This window comes from Armigeres subalbatus, chromosome 2 (genome assembly GCF_024139115.2).
Source record: "Armigeres subalbatus isolate Guangzhou_Male chromosome 2, GZ_Asu_2, whole genome shotgun sequence".
Lineage (NCBI taxonomy): Eukaryota > Metazoa > Arthropoda > Insecta > Diptera > Culicidae > Armigeres > Armigeres subalbatus.
This window is the reverse complement of record NC_085140.1, coordinates 135,187,930-135,209,607: the sequence shown is the minus strand read 5'-3', so window position 1 is coordinate 135,209,607 and position 21,678 is coordinate 135,187,930. Positions and strand designations below refer to the sequence as shown.

The following is a 21,678-nucleotide window of genomic DNA, read 5'->3' as shown; positions in this document are numbered from 1 at the left end:
AACCGAACTATCATAAATTCTGAAGATATGTAAGATTTAATTTTGAACCACCTGTTTTTATTTTGGACCACCTGTTGAACATATTTTGGACCACTCGAACAATTTTGTATTCGGTACATTCAAAGTTAATTGCCTATATGCCGGGTATTAAGCCACGCGGAGCAGGGTTGCCATTATGCCAGATATATCTGGCACTGCCAGACTTTTTGGCAGCAAAAAGAGAAAAAGAGAAACCACTCAAAATGCCAGACTTTTCAAATTTCAGGCAGACTTTTTTTTTTAAATTATGACCTGCATGAACATGTTCAAACATTTCTAATGATTTATTATTTTTATATTCATTCATTAACTGTAATCTGACCGCAACTTCATCTCGCTTCCAATAATTCATTTTTGAATCAATTTCAATCTTTTATAAATAAAGTGAAGTTATGGTTTCCTCGGATATTGTTCCGGATTGCAGTTTGGCCATGCTGGTTTCCAGAAATCGGTTTTGAAGGAATCTATCCAGGCAAATTTTTGACGTAATTTCTTGCGTTTCGAGTTCTGGACATGGTTACAACTATAGATAGTAGAATCTATAGATGAGCGAAAGCATGGCTGAGTCAATTTTTTTGACCGTGAACGCGCGCATATGACGTCACAGCCCTTAACATTTCCATTGCAATCGTGACGTCATGCTCGTTTGGAGACACGTTTGACAGTTCGTTTGGAGACAGAGGATTTATCTTCGCTCATCTATATATTCCACCATCTATAGTTACAACATAGAGCTTGCTGACGTTAATCATCTTTCTCTTGCACGCGCACGGAGGGGATAGGATTTGTTTTCATCGGGAAACGCTTCCGAAGTGTTTCCCGATGAAAACAAATCCTATTCATTCTGTGCGCGTACAAGAGAAAGACGATCAAACGTCAGCAAGCTCTATTCTGTAACAATGTACCCAATAAATGTAATCATTGTCTAATTCCTGGTTATTCGTCAATTCGGCGTCCTTCTGGAAGATCCGAAACATCATTAAACTTATTTTGATGGACCTAATTGGCCACTGGAGGTCGTACGGAAGATTCGGAGCATACGTAAAAGTGAAAAGTTAACAAAACTCATCCGTCTCTGAATAGCGAATGATTGACGTTGTCCGTTTTCATGAATCTAAGTGGCCACAGAAATTCCTCTGGAAAATCCGGAACGTCCGTAAAAGTGGTCAATTCACGATACTCAGAGCGCAATTTTGTTCATATATTTTCATTATCGTACTCTGAGTAACGAATGCTTGTCTTAACCCCTTCTCATGGCCTAGTTACGCTCTGGAATATCAAAATCCTCTGCTATTATGAACATTTCATAAAAAATATGATAACACTTTTAACAAATATTCAACCATTTTTAATTTAAGCTCCATTTGTTTGTTAATCGATCAATTTAAAAATGGTTTGAACTCCATTGAGTGTTACTTATAAATTCAAAATAGAAGCGAATCCCGTTTTTCTAAAAGTCAAGTTTCGCCAATAGAGGAATTGTTCCAATCTCCATCTCACTGAACATATATTCATCTCATCGCGAAACAAAGAAATACGGCACCAATTTCGTCGCTTCTTTCTGTAAACATGCGTGCTAACTGCTGAAAAAAATCACAAAAATAAAAAACAAATCAAATACTTTTCCATTGCTTTGATATTGATGGGATGAACATCGGAGCCATGAGATGAAGTCCATGAGACGTTCCCCGGATTATGTCTATTCTTTTTATAATTTTCAGATATTTCAGAGCTAATCTGAAATCCAACAATCAATTCAATCTGAATTTTCTGAATTGTTTGAAATGATATGATTTCCAAGAATCTCATTTTTACAAATATCGAATTGGTTTAACGAATATCTTAGGATAAATTTTGATAAACATAGAGCAAAAAGAGGGTCAAAACAAAATTTTCTAATATTAATAAAAATAATTTAAATTAGATCACATTTTTAGTTAAAATCTCTTAAATTAAAAAAAATATCATAAATTTAAAAAAAAAACCTAAATAAAAACTTAAAATATAGGGGAATGACGTATTTGGCAGGGTTTGTTCTATTATTGTCAGGGGGTTTTATTATGACTGATTATGCTCAAATTTGGCCTAAACATTTATTTTTATTTTTTTTATTTTTATTCTTTGCATATCAAAGAATCTTCATCTTCTTCTTATTGGCATTACATCCCCACACTGGGACAGAGGCCGCCTCGCAGCTTAGTGTTCATTAAGCACTTCCACAGTTATTAACTGCGAGGTTTCTAAGGCAGGTTACCATTTTTGCATTCGTATACCGTGAGGCTAACACGAAGATACGAAGAAGTCGAGACAATTTCCAATGCGAAAATTGCCTAGACCGGCACCGGGAATCGAACCCAGCCACCCTCAGCACGGTCTTGCTTTGTAGCCGCGCGTCTTACCGCACGGCTAAGGAGGGTCCCTAATATCAAAGAATATTGTGGCCAAATTTCATAAAATTCGGTCGACAAAAACCCCCTGCCAATAATAGAACAAAACTTGCCAAAGCCGTCTTTTCCCCTATAAAGACGAATTTCTTCGCCAGATTTTGCCAGATTTTTAATTTGTAACATGCCAGACTTTTCCCAAAAAGTAGTGGCAACCCTGACCCGGAGTGGAAATTAATTACTATGTCTGAAACTTGATTATGCATATGTACAACATGTGATAGATTTAGTTCGGAAAAGGTATTGGAGGGTAACCGCCCCTTCGGTGGGGTTTGATCCCACGACCCCAGTTCGCATGACAGGTGCTTTCCCTACTAAGCTACGAAGGACCTCCGTCGTCCGTCGTTTGGTTTCATCCGTCGTTTGGTTTCATCAGTACCCGCTAAGCTGCGGTGGACGACGGAGGTCCTTCGTAGCTTAGTAGGGAAAGCACCTGTCATGCGAACTGGGGTCGTGGGATCAAACCCCACCGAAGGGGCGGTTACCCTCCAATACCTTTTCCGAACTAAATCTATCACATGTTGTACATATGCATAATCAAGTTTCAGACATAGTAATTAATTTCCACTCCGGGTGGCTTAATACCCGACATATAGGCAATTAACTTTGAATGTACTGATCTCGAGTGGCGATCTCTCTTCGCTTGTGTGGTCGTGTTGGGATCTGACGACCAAACTGGCACAACCTCACACAACCCTACTTCATTGAGCGCCGTTGCTGATGAAGCAAGTGTGTAGGAGCCGGACAATACTAAATACTCATCCTACTTGGTTGACATGATGTGTACAAAAATACACTTGAGAGAGTTAGTTCTGAAAATGTATTGCGAGAGATCGGCTGGTACCTGGTGCTGGGAATTTGGTTTCATCAGTACCCGCTAAGCTGCGGTGGACGACGGAGGTCCTTCGTAGCTTAGTAGGGAAAGCACCTGTCATGCGAACTGGGGTCGTGGGATCAAACCCCACCGAAGGGGCGGTTACCCTCCAATACCTTTTCCGAACTAAATCTATCACATGTTGTACATATGCATAATCAAGTTTCAGACAATTTTGTATTGCTTGCAAAGTTATGTTACTATTAGATCAAGCTAGTGATCTCCAGCATTTTCGGCGTTTTGTCCTCAAAGTCCTTGTGAGCAATACATTTTTAAAAGCACTTTAAAGTTTAGAACAATATCTACCAGCTAAGGGTATTGAAGCTATTATCAATTTCAGTACCACTCGGTGCAGCATCATCAAACCAAAACAAACGTGCGGTCCATGGCCGTGATGTATGCACCTGGTTACTCCTACCCTGTCATATTTTTTGTGTAGTTTGCCAGATCTGTTCCATTTGTGTTATTGATAGTAGTGGGTTGCCCGGTTCTTCTTTGCTCCTTGCACGTTCTTTTCCAAACGATCGTAAGGAAATAATGAAAACAGTTACATGTTAGTTCAATAGACATTTTCCTAGGGCTTACATCAATGAACGGTAGTTTAAAAATGCGGTATGAACAGTAATTTATGAATGGTTTTATTTTTTTTCCTTATTGGGTATTTTAATCACTGCGACCATGTGTTAGATCTATGGTTTGGTTTTATACTAGAGAAACAAGTGGTTGGTAAAAATAAAAGTTTAAGAGATCTTGAACTAAAAATAAAGGTATGTCGAAAATATGTTCGGTTAATGAAAAATGAACCTATTTCGACATGCCTCAGAATACTGTTATTAAACTCACAATGTTTTGCTCGAGATATGAAACTGCTTCAATTAGGTTTTAATAAGTCAACAACATCATTCACATGTTTTAAACGGAATGGTTATGGTATGCGTGACAATATTTTTTTCAAAATTGCTATATTTTATAGGAAACAAATGTAGGAGATACCTAATGGATAGTTTCTTTTTGCAATAAAGTTGAAATGTTGCATGCTTTATTTAGTTTTATGTGATATAAATGCGAAATTCAGCTAGGTGGTCCAAAATATTAGCCTGATCCAAAATACAGCCGTTACCCTAGTGATGGGCCTATTAAATCTAACTTCATCCACGCTTCAATGTGTTATTTGCATATCAAAACAAGCTCTTAAAGAGTTTTGAATAATGTGTGTGCAGATTGTTAATTAACGTTGAAACATAAAAAATAAACGTTGAAATACCAAAAAATAGAAATAAAAAAAATCCGTTTCCATCGCCCTTTTTTAGTACTTCTACACGATTTCCAAAGTTTGTTTCGCACAATATCCTACTACAAAAAGAGTCATTATCTCTATTAAATTTCTAAGGAGATGTAATGTCTAATCAAATAGCAAAATTAGATATGCTTATCGCTTTAATGTTATTTTCCGCTGATGGTAAAGAAGTACATTATTCTATAATTAATGCAATTCTTCACCAGCAGCGTTTATTCAAGGTTTCTGGAAATGATAATATACTTACTTGAAATAAGCTGATCTAAGTATCTAAACTATAATAGTTTATTTCATCCTAAAGTTTAGCACTATGTTAATTCTTCCAGCAAGAACCAAAAAACTGAATTAATAATTGACTTGCATGTCGACAGCACTCTCAAACCATTGCATTGAGAGTTAGTGCACACTCTCAGCGTCGCACTGTATTGTGGTTCAACTTCAACTCAAGAATAACTAACACTACTGCAAGACATTGTAATTCTTACATGGTTTAATTCATTCATTTTCTTACAAAAATGCTTCGGAATTTCCTTAGGAAACTCTGTAATTTTCTCTGGAAATTCTTTGGTATTGTCGCGAGAAATTCCGTGGTATCTGATCAGAAAATTCTTCAGAATTTTCCTCCTTTCAATCCTTCGCCCATTGCAAACCGAATATGCCTCTGCACTTGCCATGAGTTCAAGCGGAATTTATGAAAGCCTTGTTTTATGAAAGTGATAAATTTTTGGACATTTAGCAAATAAAAACTGTATAAAAACTACATCTTGTCCAAACAGATTTTTTTTTTAATTTTCAGGGTACGAAAAAACATATTTAGTAAAGCTGCGTATTTTGGTAATACATACTAAAAAAAGTTTAGTGTGGGAACCTTCCCTCATAAAGCCGTATTTTTAACGATATTTGAAACAAAATTGTCAAAATAAATACTTCACACACTTAATCCTCAAAATTCATCTCGGTAAATGGAAATGACGAACGTGGTTGGCAAATTCTCATTTGACTCATATTTCGTCAAAATTTGGCATTTACTTTGTTTCTCTAACTTCTGAATGCCGAAAAGAAAATGAATCACCGAAATTCGGTAACATATTTTAAAAACCAAATCGGTGAAATAATATATTAGCCGAGATTCGGAAAAGTGTAAAACGTCAAATACAAACATGTAACAATAACGCACAAAAATAAAATAAAAATGGATTCAACTACTTTTCGGCTTTTCAAGAGAATGTATTTTATGCAAGTTTCCATTATTGAACGGGCGATTACCACATTGCAAATGTTTATCATTTTTTCAGTTAGTTGCATTGTATAAAGCTAATTTAACTAAAACACCATGACTATTGCACCATCCTTGAATACGTGCATTTTAGTGTCTCCAGTCGCATGTGGAAATCACAAACCTTTTGGCCCTTCGACCTTTTGTCCCGTCGACCTTTTGTCTCTTCGACCTTTTGTCTTTCGACTTTTTGTCTTTAGACTTTCCGTCCCAAAGCGCAATCTCCCATCGATCAACCATTTCGAAAACATGCCAAGTACCCACCGGAAGTGCCATGTACAAAATAACATGTGTTGTATTCAAAATAAATATATTTACTTCATATTTTTATTGTTTATTTATTTTTTGCGTTTGGCATAAAAAACGGAAGAAAAACAATCATTTACTGAATGTTGGTAAAAATATATGCTGAAGTACTCGGTAATTCATTTGCCGATCGCCCGGTAAAATTTGACAGCTGACAAGTCGGTAATTTGAACTTTTAACGACATTTTTACCGAGCTCTCAGCTGTTTGATTCTCAGCAATTTATTTTCCAGCCCCGGTGAAATAAATTAGGTGTGAAGTTTTTTCGTCATCCCCCGTGTAAAAAAAGAATCGGGTGTATTTGTATGTTTGTATGTATATGTATGTTTCTTTGTATGTATGTTCCAGCAAAACGTCTGAGCCCGTTGATCGGGTGTCGGACCACTTGGATGAATGCCGTTTGGCCTAACGGGTCATTTGGCCGAATGTCGTTTGGCCGAATTCTCGCTTAACTTTTTAACTTAAGTGACATTTTTTCATGAATTAATTTGAATACTGCAATCAATAGCTTTTATGTTGTTCTGCTGATTGTACTATTCAAATTGATACATGAAAAAATGTTACTTAGGTCCTTTTGAAAAGTTAAACGAGAATTGTTGAAAAATCCTTAAATTATGAGTACAGAAAAGTGAGTAATAAGAAGCGAGAAGTGAGAAGTGAAAATTGTACAATTATCACTTATTTCCTTCTTTCTCCTCCTTTCCTCTTCATACTTCCTTCTTTGTCCTTATTTCTTCTTTCCTTTTTCTTCTTTCTTTCTTCTTCCTTCTTTCTTGTTCCTTCTTCCTTTTTTCCTTCTTTCTTCTTCCTTCTTCCTTCTCCCTTCTTCATTGTTCCTTCTACTTTTTTCCTTCTTCTTGCTTCCTCCTTCTTGCTTCCTTCTTCCTTTTTCCTTCTTCCTTCTTCTTTCTTTCTTCTTCCTTTTTTCTTCTTCCTTCTTCCTTTTTCTTTTTTTCTTCTTCCTTCTCCACTCTTCCTTCTTCCTTCATTCTTCTTACCTTTTTCTTCCTTTTTTATTTTTTTTAATCTTTGTTTAAGTGATCTTTTAATTTTAAAATTAAGTTCATCACTGTTCCTTGTTCCTTCTCCCTTCTTACTTCTTCATTTTTCCTTCTTCCTTCTTCCTTCTACTTTCTCCTTGCTTCTTTCATCATTCTTCCTTCTCCCTTCTTCCTTCTTTCTTCTTCCTTTTATCTTTTTCCTTCTTCCTTTCTTCCTTCTTCCTTATTCCTTCTTCCTTTTTCCTTCTTCCTTTCTTCCTTCTTTCTTATTCCTTCTTCCTTCTCCCTTCTTCCTTTTCTCTTCTTCCTTCTTCCTTCTTTCTTCTTCCATCTTCTCTCTTCCTTATTATTCCTTCCTTTCTTATTCCATTTTTCGTCTTCCTTCTTCTTCTTTCATTCTTCCTTCCTCTTCTTTCATTCTTCCATCTTCTTTATACTTTCTTCCTTCTTCCTTCTTTCATTTTTCTTCCTCCTCCTTTCGTCTTTCTTCTTCCGTCTTCCTTCTTCATTCTTCCTTTTTCCTTTTCACCCTTTCCTTCTTCATTCTTCCTTCTTCTTTCTTCTTTCTTCTTTCTTCTTTCTTCTTACTTCTTCCTTCCTCCTTCTTCCTTTCTTCCTTTTTCCTTCTTCTTAATAAGGAAACAAATTTTAACTATTCAGCCAAACGGCATTGGGCCAAATGACGTTCGGCCAAACGACATACGGCCAAATTACCCTAAACCGTTGATAGATTTCAACCAAATTTGTAACACACATTCTTTACCTTAAGGAAACGACGTTAAGGGGGGGCTGCACTGTGGAAAATGGGAAGGGTGAGGAGGTAGGGGTATCCATAAGAAAACGAGCAATTTAATTTTGGCTTTTGAACATCTTGAACGATTTCCAACAAATTCGGAACACGTGATCTTCGTCTGAAGGAGACGACGATAAGGGGTTAGGGATGCTCTTCGTAGAAGGGGAAGGGTAAGTGGGGAGGCGTATCGTTCAGTTATCGATCAACTAAGTGTAAAGGTTTAAAATTCTGAAAATTACACGCTATGCAAATATTTGAACCCATATTTTTGTGTTCAATAGCCTTTAATTAAGGGGCCCTCCTTAGCCGTGCGGTAAGACGCGTGGCTACAAAGCAAGACCATGCTGAGGGTGGCTGGGTTCGATTCCCGGTGCCGGTCTAGGCAATTTTCGGATTGGAAATTGTCTCGACTTCCCTGGGCATAAAAGTATCATCGTGTTAGCCTCATGATATACGAATGCAAAAATGGTAACCTGGCTTAGAAACCTCGCAGTTAATAACTGTGGAAGTGCTTAATGAACACTAAGCTGCGAGGCGGCTCTGTCCCAGTGTGGGGATGTAATGCCAATAAGAAGAAGAAGAAGAAGCCTTTGATTTAACATCCAACTTTTTTCTTGCACGCAATATTGAATACAAGCTACATAGTAACGACGACCTGTAATTTTAAAAAGTGATGGAAAATGTGTCAAATCGGACGAAGCCTTTTTGTTACATCATAAATGCTGTAGCATTTTTATACTGTGTAACTTAACTGAGCCCCATGCCGATTTCAACCAAATTAGGAACACACATTCTTTATCTTAAGGAGATGACGATAGTGAGTTAGAGATCCTCTTTTCAAACAAAAGAGGGTGTGAGGGAGAGATATTGTTTAGTTATCGATCCACTCAGTGTAACTTCTGAACTTCTTGGCCGATTTCAACCAAATTTGGAACACACGTTCTTTATCTTAAGATAGTTGGTAAGGACGGAAAATGGGAGGGTATGGGCGAGACGTATTGTTTAGTTCTCGATCAACTCAACCCTTCATCGAAATCATGGTTTGCCCAGTGAAAAGCAATGATTAATGTGTTTCCTTCTGGATAGTGAATGTGATCCCTTCCTTAAAAATAGACGTTGGGTCGGAATAAGGCATCTGTGGATGTTTTTCCTTCCTTAGAAATAGACGTTTGCCCGGAATAAGGCGATTATGGGTTGACCCATTCATAGGTCTCGTTTTTATGATCCATAGAAAAGGGCATTACCAACGGACTTGTTAAGATGGAACGAAGGCTCATTTTAATATGCTACCAAACGCGAGATGCCTATTAAATTCCAGGTTACATTTTGTCACATGGTTGATGGATGAAATTCGATGATTAAAAAATAACAAGTCCATACTGCCCATGATCGCATATTTGTAACATTTGCATTTTGGTTGATTTTGTAAATCGTTTGTTAATCCTCCCCACAAACTCAATCATTTCCAACTTACCACAGATAAGCAATATAGTAAAGCATATTTTACTGTTGTGGGATTAGACTTAATAAATTAATCTTTCTAAACGATTCGCAGGATTTTTACAAAATGAACAAAAATGCGAGTGTTACAAATATGCGATCATGGGCAGCATAGTAGTCTGACAGTCTAAAAAAGTGACCCCATTGTTGCTAGATACCGAAAACCACCGGACCACATCTGGATTCAACAACACGCAGCACTGTTAACTGGAAAACATTCACCTTTCAGTCCGACCGCACTACAGAGCTCCAAACGCTATCTCGCTTGTGTTGTGTGCAAGAAGCAGGGATGTGTCAATATGTTGTACAAAATGCAACAGTACGCGTGATTAGGGGTTCCATTCCCGGAAACAATTTCCCGGGAAATCAATTTTCCCGGGATTCCCGATTCCCGGGATGCGCATTTTAGTTTCCCGAATTTCCCGGGAAATTATTATGTTAAAGTATTTATTAATTTTTGGAGACGACTGTGATCGGTTAAAGTATTTGAAAATCCTTTTCTTATTTTGTAAATTTGATGAGGGAGTATCAATTATATTTTTGACTAACATCTTCTCACTGTTCTCATAATGAAATTTCTATTTAATGGTATATTTCGCATTCAAAGAAGATAACTCCTCATATTATATAAAAAGTTTTAACTACAGATGCTACAGTATTGTACGGTTCAACTCTAATGCGCGTTGAAGGGAGGCGAATCAAAGCATAAGTTTCCATCGGTCGTTTATTTATTTAGTAACTCCAATCATTACGGGCATTACGAAGTCGAAATAATAATCGAGTATTTGATGAAATTTCTCAATAGCAAAAATAAAGTTCCCGGGATCCGGCAGTTACGGCTTTGGTAGGTTTAGGTAGGTAGAGGCTTATTCTTAAGACTTTCAATACTTTTTGATTCAAACCCCGATACGTGTTCCAAACAGACTCATGTTCCGAACAATCGTGATATTGCTTTCTTTTTCTAAATTATAATGAACTATTGAGAATTTACTGTCTGGATATGTCAGAGTACAAAAGATAACATATTTTAGGTCTTTACTATAAGGTCATTACAACAGTCTAATAACAAAAACTCGCCAAACTTATGCAATTTTATGCGTTTCTGGTGCTGCTCAAAATTTCAAACAAAGTTTGACAGAAAGATTCATTTAATATTGATAGTTATTATTTGTAAGGTACGACCATAAAACGCTCGTCTGAATTTTTTTTTTCGCTGTTGGAAAACAAACATTTATTGCTTACATACTTCAAATGCAAAGACGAAATGTACTCGAGTGCTCGTATCATGGTTCTTATTATACATCAAATTTGACCACAATATTGTTTGCATTAATAAAATATACGGACGAGTAAAAGAATGGTTGATGTTAGAAATCTTCCGGCAATAACAGAACAAATCCTGTCAAAGCCGTCTTCTCCTCCATATCAAGGAAGAATCAAGGAATCATCTGGACGCAGCAGATTTTACTCTCTAACGAGAGTAGATGCTGAAACTTCGCCATCTGTTGCTTATGATATAGCGAGCGTTTTGCAGACATAGACCTAGGTAACGCTCTCGAACTAAACAGAGACAATTTTTCAGACTTTTCAACAACTCTTTAATCATTTTTGCACAATGTATAAAGTATCAATCCCTTGAGGTCGAGAGTATATTTTTATCCTTATTATCCTAGTTATTTATTCACGTTACGATTTTAAATTTCGCAAAATTGTTTTATTTCCCGGGATCCCGGGAAATCCCGGGAAGTTAACATTTTATTTCCCGTTTCCCGGGAAGTTGATTCCCGGGAAAAATGGAAACCCTACGCGTGATCGTGTTTTAAAAAACAACAGATTTCTACTGATTTCAATTTTAAAACACTTGACTAAATACAAGAAATACACTGTTACGATTAGGAACAAAAAATACACTGATCATGGAACTTTCTATATAGAATATTTGAGGGGTCAAACGCAAAGGGATGTAAGTGACGAGTACTTAGTTTTGAGAAAAATGGGTGGAAAGTTTTTCAATATTTTTCCGTTCCTACAAATTGTATGGAAGCTCAAAAAATTGCTAATTTTATGTGAATTTTTACATTTTTTGTATACATCCTACATATTATATCAGCATATTGCCGTGTATTCTTCAAGTATAACTACAACAGGACAATAATTTTAATCATCGATACTTTTTAACCATTGTCTTTGCAGCTCTTCCAAATGGAGTGTCCTATGAGCCAGCTTTGAATGAAGTAACCGTACCGATACTGAACCGGGATCTCTGCATTGAATGGTTGGAGAATCTCAACGTGACGGAGGGTATGATCTGTGCCGGATACCACGATGGAGGACGCGATGCATGTCAGGTATTGATGTATATGTGGTATAAATGATTTATTCTACAAACATTGCTGCCCATAATAGCAAATCATGTAAATATGGAAAAATAATCGAGTGGCCACCCGAGCAAAGTCTGAAAACATAACGAGAGCATATAGAAAACACATTTTGAATTCGACATCAAATTGAAATCATAATTTGTTTTCAAATATGAATCATCATGATTGATTACATATTTTGATCTCATTTTGCTGTAGATTTCTAAATTGTATGATCTGACATCAACCTGTGTACTTATTTTGTTATCGGATCCAATATCAAATTTAGTTTTCGATTTGCTCTCATCGATAGCAGGAATAGTTTTCGCTTTGATGTCACAGTACGATTTTTCTGCTATACATTTTGTTATTTTAACCGTTAAAACGACCAAAAAGATATAAAATTAAGTAATCATATTCGGCGATTTCACAACATCAAAACGAGTTATCGTTTTGCTCTCAAGCTTTGCTCGGGTGGGGTAGTAGCACCCACGGGACAAAACGATCCTTTAGAGTTTTTAGTGGTGTTCCGGAGTATGGGTGCATGGTACCCCAGCGATAGCCATTAGTCGCGTAGCGTGCTCTTAGGGAAAACTTTACACAAATCCGATAGAATAATGAAATCAACAAAAACATTTCATTGCTTTTATACAGACCTACAGATGTAGACCAACCTCAATGTGAAAGTTCACTTGCAGTTTGAAAAAATTCTGAGAAAATATGAGACCAGCCCTCAAATTCAAAAATGTTTACCCTATATTCTGTTTTACACGATTTACATTTTCCCAATTTTGCACTCATCCTGAATGTTTGCCGCACTTGAAGTACCATGTTATTTTTCTATGAATTATTTAGGATTTTTTTAAACATCAAACTTTTTAAAAGAGTAGCCACAGTCAGAACTATTTTTCCTATTTACAGGGCGACTCCGGTGGGCCTCTACTCTGTCCATACCCCAACGAGAAAGATCGATGGTTCGTCGGCGGTATCGTTTCGTGGGGCGTCCGCTGTGCTCATCCCAAACTGCCGGGTGTGTACGCTAACGTGCCGAAATTCATCCCCTGGATTGTGGCTCAGATCAACAACCATTCGGTGCTACAGACAGACACAATTGGCCGATAATTGGGAATCATTTGACGTGGTATCGATTTTCGGTTTACGCTGCCGCACGAAACGGCACAAAAAGGGAACCTCCGCCCGCGCTAGTACGGGGGGAGAACAACAACAAGTGAGTGAGTGATTGCTCGGCAGATTCTGGTCTGTCGTGTTGTAGTCAACGTAGGACAATAACGTTACACAGGTGATATAATCAGCTCAAATGCGTGCCCGTAATATATTGAGGTAATCAATTACGTTACCCTTATCAGTATAGTAAGAGACGTACCATGACAATAACAATGCTCCGATGGATTCACAAATCGATTATGAAAGTCAAAGAGCGAAATACGGAGGACAATAATAACAGATTGAAATATTCGATATCTTTTTTTTACAAATGTATTAGAATATGACATATTTAACCTGACAGCACATTCAAACACATTAGAAACAAATAGAAACATATTCACATCTAAACAGTTGAATAAAGAGTAAACAGTTGAATTATTAGCTCAACCAGCATTGGCACAGCGACATGTTACAAACATTCTTTGAACAATCGTCGTAACCTACTTTATATTGGCTCAAATTAGTAAGGAAAAAATCATTTAAAACTTTTGGTCAACGATCGACGTTTGGGCGGAGTTTACTAAACAATATTAAACGTGGGCCCTCCTTAGCTATACGGTAAGATGCGCGGCTACAAAGCAAGCCCATGTTGAGGGTGGCTGGGTTTGATTCCCAGTGTCGGTCTATACAATTTTTCGGATTGCAAATTATCTCGACTTCCCTGGGCATAAAAGTATCATCGTGCTAGCCTCATGATATACGAATGCAGAAATGGTAACTTGGCTTTCTACCTCGCAGTTAATAACTGTGAAATTATAATTTTACAGTATACTTAAGTATACTTAATGAACACTAAGCTACGAGGCGCCAATGTCCCAGTGGGGGATGTAATGCCAATGATTTTCTCCTTCAGAAGAGGAACTAAACTAAACTCATTGGAAGATAAAATGGGAAAATGTAAGAAGAAACATCGTGCAGGAGGGATAATTAAGATTAGATTTGAATGATTTTACCAACACTGCGTGTAATATTCCAATGGGCTCAACGTCTGTAGAAAAAATAGGAATCCTTGCTCAACGTCATTTTCCTACCAAGTAGATTATTCTGAGTTTTTCAGAACCTCTTGGCTGTTTGAAAAAATTATCCAATTCTTTAAATCTGAGCGGTTTTTATTCATTCTTCTCCACATTAGCCGGGTTTCCAAGGGTTCTCGAAACCAAACCACAGAATTAAAATATAGGGGAAGATATCCCGGCGCCGGAAACCTCCCAAGACCGGGCACTACTGAAAACGACACTTGCAGAGGTCTCTTCACAATCTTATGTAGTAGGTAAGGAAGCTCTTGGAAACTCCGTGACTTGCATCGAATATCAGATCCTCATGTTGTAAACTTTGTACAAAATTTGAAAATGAACAGAATTGCTCAAAATTCTGATGTTTTGTATAAAGTCTACTAACAAAATTCAATATCTACAACTTAAACAACAAAATTCAATATCTACAACTGTTGTTACTCCTGTTAACAGAAACTTAGTCATATTTTAACATGATGCCAAAGCGTCCGGTACTTGGGGACACTTTTCAGAACCGTGAAATTTTTCACCAAAATTCATCATCAAAGTCAGGGAATCAATTTTTCTTGGATGTGCATGCGAAACATGAGACAAAAGAGAACCAACGACAAAGCTTTTTTTTTGTCGGAGATTATAATGACAAAGATCCGAAAGTTTTTGTCAGAAACAAAAAAGAAGACAATTTTGTAGCAAAAATTTTCATCCCGTTATTTTGCACTATCTCTACAGCAAATTTCGGTTTTAACTACGATCTGCTTTTATGGCAATATTCGAGAGATTATATAGCATTTTCCCCCGATATAACGTACACTTTGAAAAATAATTTTAATATGGCTAGTTATTCCAAAAATAATGAAGTAAATTGCCATGGGCTTTCATGTTCAGGATTCATATCGTCTCATAGAGTTTAATTTTATCGCCTAGAGGTATTATTACTACTATTTTCTTAAGTCTCACGATCCTCAGAATTTTCCCAATGTTTTGAAAAGTATTGAGTTGATTGAGGCTATAAGCATGTTCTATGGCGGGCTCCAGATTTTAAGGCGGAATTTTTAAATTAATTTCAGTAAGAATTTCCGAATCAATTCTTGTTAAAATTTCGACTGAATTCATAAAGGAATCTTCAAAGGAGAAGCTGTACGAATTTTCGAAACGTGTTCTTGTTAGAGGTGTGCGCCGCCGCGCCACGCCGCCGCCGACAGTTTTTGACACGCTGCCGCCGCCGATATTTCCGCATCTTAAAATTTGTCACGCCACTTCAAAGAAGTCCACAGAATTTTCAGTGGAAACTGCAAAAATTCTTTGGAATTTCCGTTGAAATTTCTGATTGATCCCTACAACATCACGTTGCAACTCCAGAGAATGTTTTGAATGTTTGAATTGTATGGAACTTTTTCGAAAAATCATCGGTTTTTCTTGAAAATTACATGCAATTTCTTGTTAAAATTAAAAAAAAAACTCTCCTTGAAAGCTAAGAAAAAACTCTGATTAATCCACCTATCGGTGATGGTGCCTTTCTCTTGCATTATAAAAATAGTATTTTGGCCATTACTCTTGAGCCCATAGTCCAATCTGGCCAATTTTCAATAGAAAACAATGGGAGAGTATTCTGCGTCGAATGCAGCTTGTTGCGAGTAAATCGGTTAATGATAAGCGCCTGAAAAATGAGTAACATTTTTATGGGTGGGTGCGCATTGACACACACACATACACACAGACATCACCTCAATTCGTCGAGCTGAGTCAATCGGTATATAGCACTATAGGTCTCCGGGCCTTCTATAAAAAGTTTGTTTTTGGAGCGATCATATAGCCTTTACGTATACTTAGTATACGAGAAAGGCAAAAAATCCTGTGGAAATTGCGAAGGATTTCATCGTTGAAATCCAGAGAAATGGAAATTTTGAACGGAGAAAAAGTCGTTCGGCAGAAAGCCATTTAGCCGAAGATCACAAGGCTAAAAGTTGTTTGACCGGATAAACCATGTAGTAGAAGACTATCTAGCCTAAAGTCATTTGGTCAAAACGGTTGACCGAATAGCTCAATTGGTCGAATATGCCCCTTGGTTGAAATGGTCGTTGTTCAGAAAGCGCCATTTGGCCGAAATGGATATTCAGTCGAAAGAATCCTTCGGCAGAATTGGTCATTTGGGATATTTTCAAGATATTAACGGAAGAATCTTTCGAATTTCGCCTGATAAGTCTCACCAACTTCTCCAGATAATTCTTTGAGTTTTTCCAGAGTATATTCATTTGAAAATTATTTTTAGATTTTCCACTAGAACAATTTTGAAGTTTCGAGAATTATTTGGAATTACCCAGAGGAGCTGTTTGGATTTCTCAAGGAAAGTTGTTTTGAATTCCAGCGGAGTATTCGTCGGGTTTTACATGACAATCTGCCCAAAACCCCAAATGTCAATTACTGAACGGATGATAATCAGCAAAAAAAATTTCCATAAACAATGCAAAATTTATATAAACAATAATTTTCCACAATATACAAATAAATTAGCACTTTTAAAACAAAACTTGCAATTATAAAAGAAGAATTTTCCATAAAGAGATCAAAACTCTCCATTGAGAAAATACAAAATTTCCATAAGTAAATCAATATAATCAATATATCAATTTCCACAAAATAAATAGTTTTTCCATAAAAATAAAAACTTTCCACGAAAAAATCAATAAAGAGCAATAAAAAATAAGAAGATGTCCATTGAAAAAAAAAACAAAAAAGCAATAAAATTGATAAAAATTTCAATAAACATTGAACGCTTTTAAAGAAGTGCTAATTTAATTTAGTTTTGTGAAAAATTCTCAATAGTTTATGGAAATTTTGCATTTGTTAGGAAAAGTTTGTTTTTATTTATTGCTTATATCCTGATTTCAAAATCAATCAAATTTCATCAAAAATCATCTCACTCAAATCAAAATTCATCTCACCAAACTCCTGAAACTATTATCAGGTCGAAAATGGTTTGACCGAAAATGTTGTTTGGCCGAAAGCGACATACAACAGGTCGTTTGACTGAAAATGCCGTTCAGCCAAAAAAGTCGTTTGACCGAATAGATCATTTGTCATTTGGCCAAGCGGATGGACATTTTTGACCATAGTATCCGTTCAGTAATTCACATTTGGCTGTATGACCCGTTGGGCCAAACGACATTTTCGGGCAAATGGCCAATTCTGTCAAACGATCATTTCGGCCAAACGGCATTTTCGGCCAAACGACCATTTCGGTCATACGACCTGTTAGGCAAAACGACTTTTTCGACCACATTTCTAATAATTCGGCCGTAATTTGCTATCAGCCAATGGGATTTCCAAAGAATTTCTTATGGACAATATAAATGCTAGTCGTTAGATAACTGCAAATAACTAGCGAATGTCGTTCGATAACTGCAACGCATTCTAAACGTCAAACGGTTGTCAGTCGACGTCAGTAGCAGCTATCATCGACTTTAACATCTTTTTTAAATTCAGCAAAACTGTGTTAAACGAATTGCAGTTAAAAAGCATTGCAGTTATATGACTTTTTTTTCTGTTATATGACTTGCAGATATCGAACGTCTGCTGTAAATAATTTCTCGTAGAAATCCAATGAAATTCTTTAAAAATTCCGAGCAATTTTTTGTTGCAATCTACATTTTGAACAATCTACCGCAGAAATTCTTAAGAACTTTTTTTGAAATTCCAGAGAATTTCTTGTAAATTTCCCTTGAAAACTCCTTAGAGTCTCCCGCTAATATTCCGAAGAATTTCTTGTTTTAAAGTTGGCCATGCCGAACTAGTCGTCCTTATTATTCTAGACTGAGATAGCTAACGTTAAAACAGTTATTCTACAAGCCGCATTCTTCTACAATTAAGAAGAATATTCTGTGTGTATTTAAAAAAAATACTCAACAGAAACCCAACAGGAACTTTCCGTGGATATTCCGAACATTTTCCTGTAGAAATTTTGAACAAACTCTCGTGAAAATTCTAAAAAATTTCTCATGTAAGTTCCGACATTATTCCTGCTTTTCTTTGGGAATTCCAAAGAACTTTTATTGGTAATTCCAAAGAATTCTCGAAACTTCAAAGTAGTTCGCGTGGAAAATCTAAAAACAATTTCTAAATGAACATTTTGGAAAAACTTAAAGAATTTACTGGAGAAGTTCATCAGATTTTTCAGGCGATATTCGAAAGATTCTTCCGCTCATGTCCTGAAAATATCCCGAAAAAAGCAGAAAAAAAATGTCCCAAGAAACGTAATAAAAAATATCGCCACGCCGATTCATGCCGCCGCCGCCGCCGTCTTAAATGGCTATCGGCGTGACGCCGAAAACGCCGCCGCCGACCAAAATTCTGACAAACGCCGCCGCCGCTGAATATCGGACCGGCGCACATCTCTAGTTCTTGTAGGAATTTCAGAAAAAAAACATAAAGGAGTTCCTCCTGAAATTCTTTCGGAAGTTCTTTAATTCATTTAGAAATACATTTTTGAATTGCTTTAGAAACTTCTTAAAAAATGCTTTCCGAAATTCTTCCTTGGGAATTCTTTCGGAAATTCCTTCAAAAATTCTTTTGAGAAATCGTTCGGAAATTTCTTCAGGTTTAAAAAAAAATCGCGTTGGAAGTTAGGAAAGGGAAAAATCAAATTTTCAAAAAATACTCGCGATATTACTTTTAAATTATCAAGTGATAAAAACTATCTCAAACTCAAAGGAGACTTTCGAGTCTCTTGAAAGGAGGCTTCCGAGCCTCTTGCAAAGGAGGCTTCCGAGCCTCTTGCAAAGGAGGCTTCCGAGCCTCTTGCAAAGGAGGCTTCCGAGCCTCTTGCAAAGGAGGCTTCCGAGCCTCTTGCAAAGGAGGCTTCCGAGCCTCTTGCAAAGGAGGCTTCTGAGCCTCTTGCAAAGGAGGCTTCCTGAGCCTCTTGCAAAGGAGGCTTCCTGAGCCTCTTGCAAAGGAGGCTTCGAGGCCTCTTGCAAAGGAGGCTTCTGAGCCTCTTGCAAAGGAGGCTTCGAGCCTCTTGCAAAGGAGGCTTCCGAGCCTCTTGCAAAGAAGGCTTCCGAGCCTCTTGCAAAGGAGGCTTCTGAGCCTCTTGCAAAGGAGGCTTCAGAGCCTCTTGCAAAGGAGGCTTCTGAGCCTCTTGCAAAGGAGGCTTCCGAGCCTCTTGCAAAGGAGGCTTCCGAGCCTCTGGCAAAGGAGGCTTCGAGCCTCTTGCAAAGGAGGCTTCCGTGCCTTTGGGAAGGGGGGGTTCTGAGCCTCTTGCAAAGGAGGCTGCCGAGCCCCTTGCAAAGGAGGCTTCCGAGCCTCTTGCAAAGGAGGCTTCCGAGCCTCTTGCAAAGGAGGCTTCCGAGCCTCTTGCAAAGGAGGCTTCTGAGCCTCTTGCAAGGAGGCTTCTGAGCCTCTTGCAAAGGAGGCTTCCAGCCTCTTGCAAAGGAGGCTTCCGAGCCTCTTGCAAAGGAGGCTTCTGAGCCTCTTGCAAAGGAGGCTTCCGAGCCTCTTGCAAAGGAGGCTTCTGAGCCTCTTGCAAAGGAGGCTTCTGAGCCTCTTGCAAAGGAGGCTTCTGAGCCTCTTGCAAAGGAGGCTTCCTGAGCCTCTTGCAAAGGAGGCTTCCTGAGCCTCTTGCAAAGGAGGCTTCCTGAGCCTCTTGTAAAGGAGGCTTGCGAGTCTCTTGCAAAGGAGGCTTCTGAGCCTCTTGCAAAGGAGGCCTCCGAGCCTCTTGCAAAGGAGGCTTCCGAGCCTCTTGCAAAGGAGGCTTCCGAGCCTCTTGCAAAGGAGGCTTCCGAGCCTCTTGCAAAGGAGGCTTCGAGCCTCTTGCAAAGGAGGCTCTGAGCCTCTTGCAAAGGATGCTTCCTGAGCCTCTTGCAAGGAAGCCTGAGCCTCTTGCGAAGGAGGCTTCCGAGCCTCTTGCAAAGGAGGCTTCCGAGCCTCTTGCAAAGGAGGCTTCCGAGCCTCTTGCAGAGGAGGCTTCCGAGCCTTCCGATCCTCTTGCAAAGGAGGCTTCCGAGCCTCTTGCAAAGGAGGCTTCCGAGCCTCTTGCAAAGGAGGCTTCCGAGCCTCTTGCAAAGGAGGCTTCCGAACCTCTTGCAAAGGAGGCTTCCGAGCCTCTTGCAAAAGAGGCTTCCGATTTTCAAATAAAAATTACAATCAATGTGTCGTATAAGAATGATGCAGCACTACACTGTTCCGAACCTTTAGATTCAATAATTTAGTCACTCGACATTTTGTCCTTCAGGCCTTCGATACAATAGGTTTTGATTTACTGATCGCTATGCATTAAGTCCAATACAAAGTTTTGGATCAAAAAATTATACAATTATCAAAATTGTATCACAGAGGCGTCGCGTGAACAAATCTTCAACATGTGCACTGTTCGAATGAATTTAAAAATTTTGTAATAGAGGGACCTGAAATGAGACATACATTATGAACGAGTCATCTTCCACACTCTGTCTCTAAAATGTTTGCCCTTTGTGTTTCGTCTGTCTGTTTATCAGTTACGTCCCATTTTTGAATCAAACTCAAACTAAACTTAAAACTAGCAGTTTGTAAAATAAAAGCTACTATTAAAAGAAACGTTGCGCTTTAGGCAAATTCACAATTTACTCAACGCTTTAGAGTGTATCTGACTGAGCGTTACGGTCTATACAATGCTGAAAACTCTTCCATACAAAAAACGTTACAAGGGGTTGGGTGGGGGTTCAAAATGGCCAATTTTGGCGATGCACATAATCCCAATATGTGTTTCGATTAAAATGACAAGAAATCTATCGAAAATTTAAATGTTGGGGATAAAATGTGCTACAGGTTGCATCCGCCATTACGTATTTTTGTCCGAAGTACCCCCTGGGGCCAATGACCACCCAGCGTGTTTCTATGGATCATAATGTGGTCATTCTGCTAGAATTCATCGTTATGCTGGTTGATCCGTAGATCTCTACCCTATATCAATATGGGAAAGTTATGCTTGAGCAGCAGTTTAAACATACGAACATATGGAGACGCATGGTACATTTGCATTGGTGCATCAACTTCTTAAGAACAAACTTGTTTACGTTCTAACGTATCCAGCATTTAGTATCGATTTATCATGATTCAGAGAAAGCATATGAAACGTTTCAATGAAATTGATGATTTTATACACTATCCATGATCGCATATGTGTAACATTTGCATTTGGGTTGATTTTGTAAATCGTTTGTCAATCCTCCCCACAAATTCAATCTTTTCCAGCTTACCACAGATAAGCAAGATAGTAAAGCCTATTTTACTGTTGTGGGATTGGATACAGTAGATTGAGCTTTCTGAACGATTCACAGGCTTTTTACAAAATGAACAAAAATGCGATAGCTACAAATTTGAGATCATGTGCAATGCAAAACGAGCACAAATCAAAATCGGTTAAATGTCAGACGCGACAGTTTAAAAATTTGACCCACAAAAATAAAGTTATATGTTTTTGTTGATATTATTAGGAATTTTATAGACGTTTGTGCTCTGAAAACCTTTTGAAAAATCAATAAATTCCTTGATTTATATGAAGTTCCCGAAAAATCGTGAA

At 37.8% G+C, this 21,678-nt stretch overlaps 1 protein-coding gene across 2 annotated transcripts in view; it reads left to right on the top strand.

Annotated features, from left to right (window-relative positions):
* The window catches only part of LOC134210895 (uncharacterized), a 100,002-nt gene extending 86,405 nt beyond the window's left edge, over positions 1 to 13,597 (top strand). Inside the window, exons 11-13 of one of the 2 annotated variants that reach the window (XR_009978884.1) lie at positions 11,723 to 11,877; positions 12,811 to 13,189; positions 13,262 to 13,597. Coding sequence is in view for 1 of the 2 variants with exons in the window: in XM_062687321.1 (XP_062543305.1) it covers positions 11,723 to 11,877; positions 12,811 to 13,011 (356 nt within the window). In the remaining variant the exon portion in view is untranslated. Of the gene's footprint in view, positions 1 to 11,722; positions 11,878 to 12,810 lie in introns of both variants that reach the window. The other variant, XM_062687321.1, reaches the window with a different exon arrangement.
* The last annotated feature ends 8,081 nt before the right edge of the window (positions 13,598 to 21,678 follow it).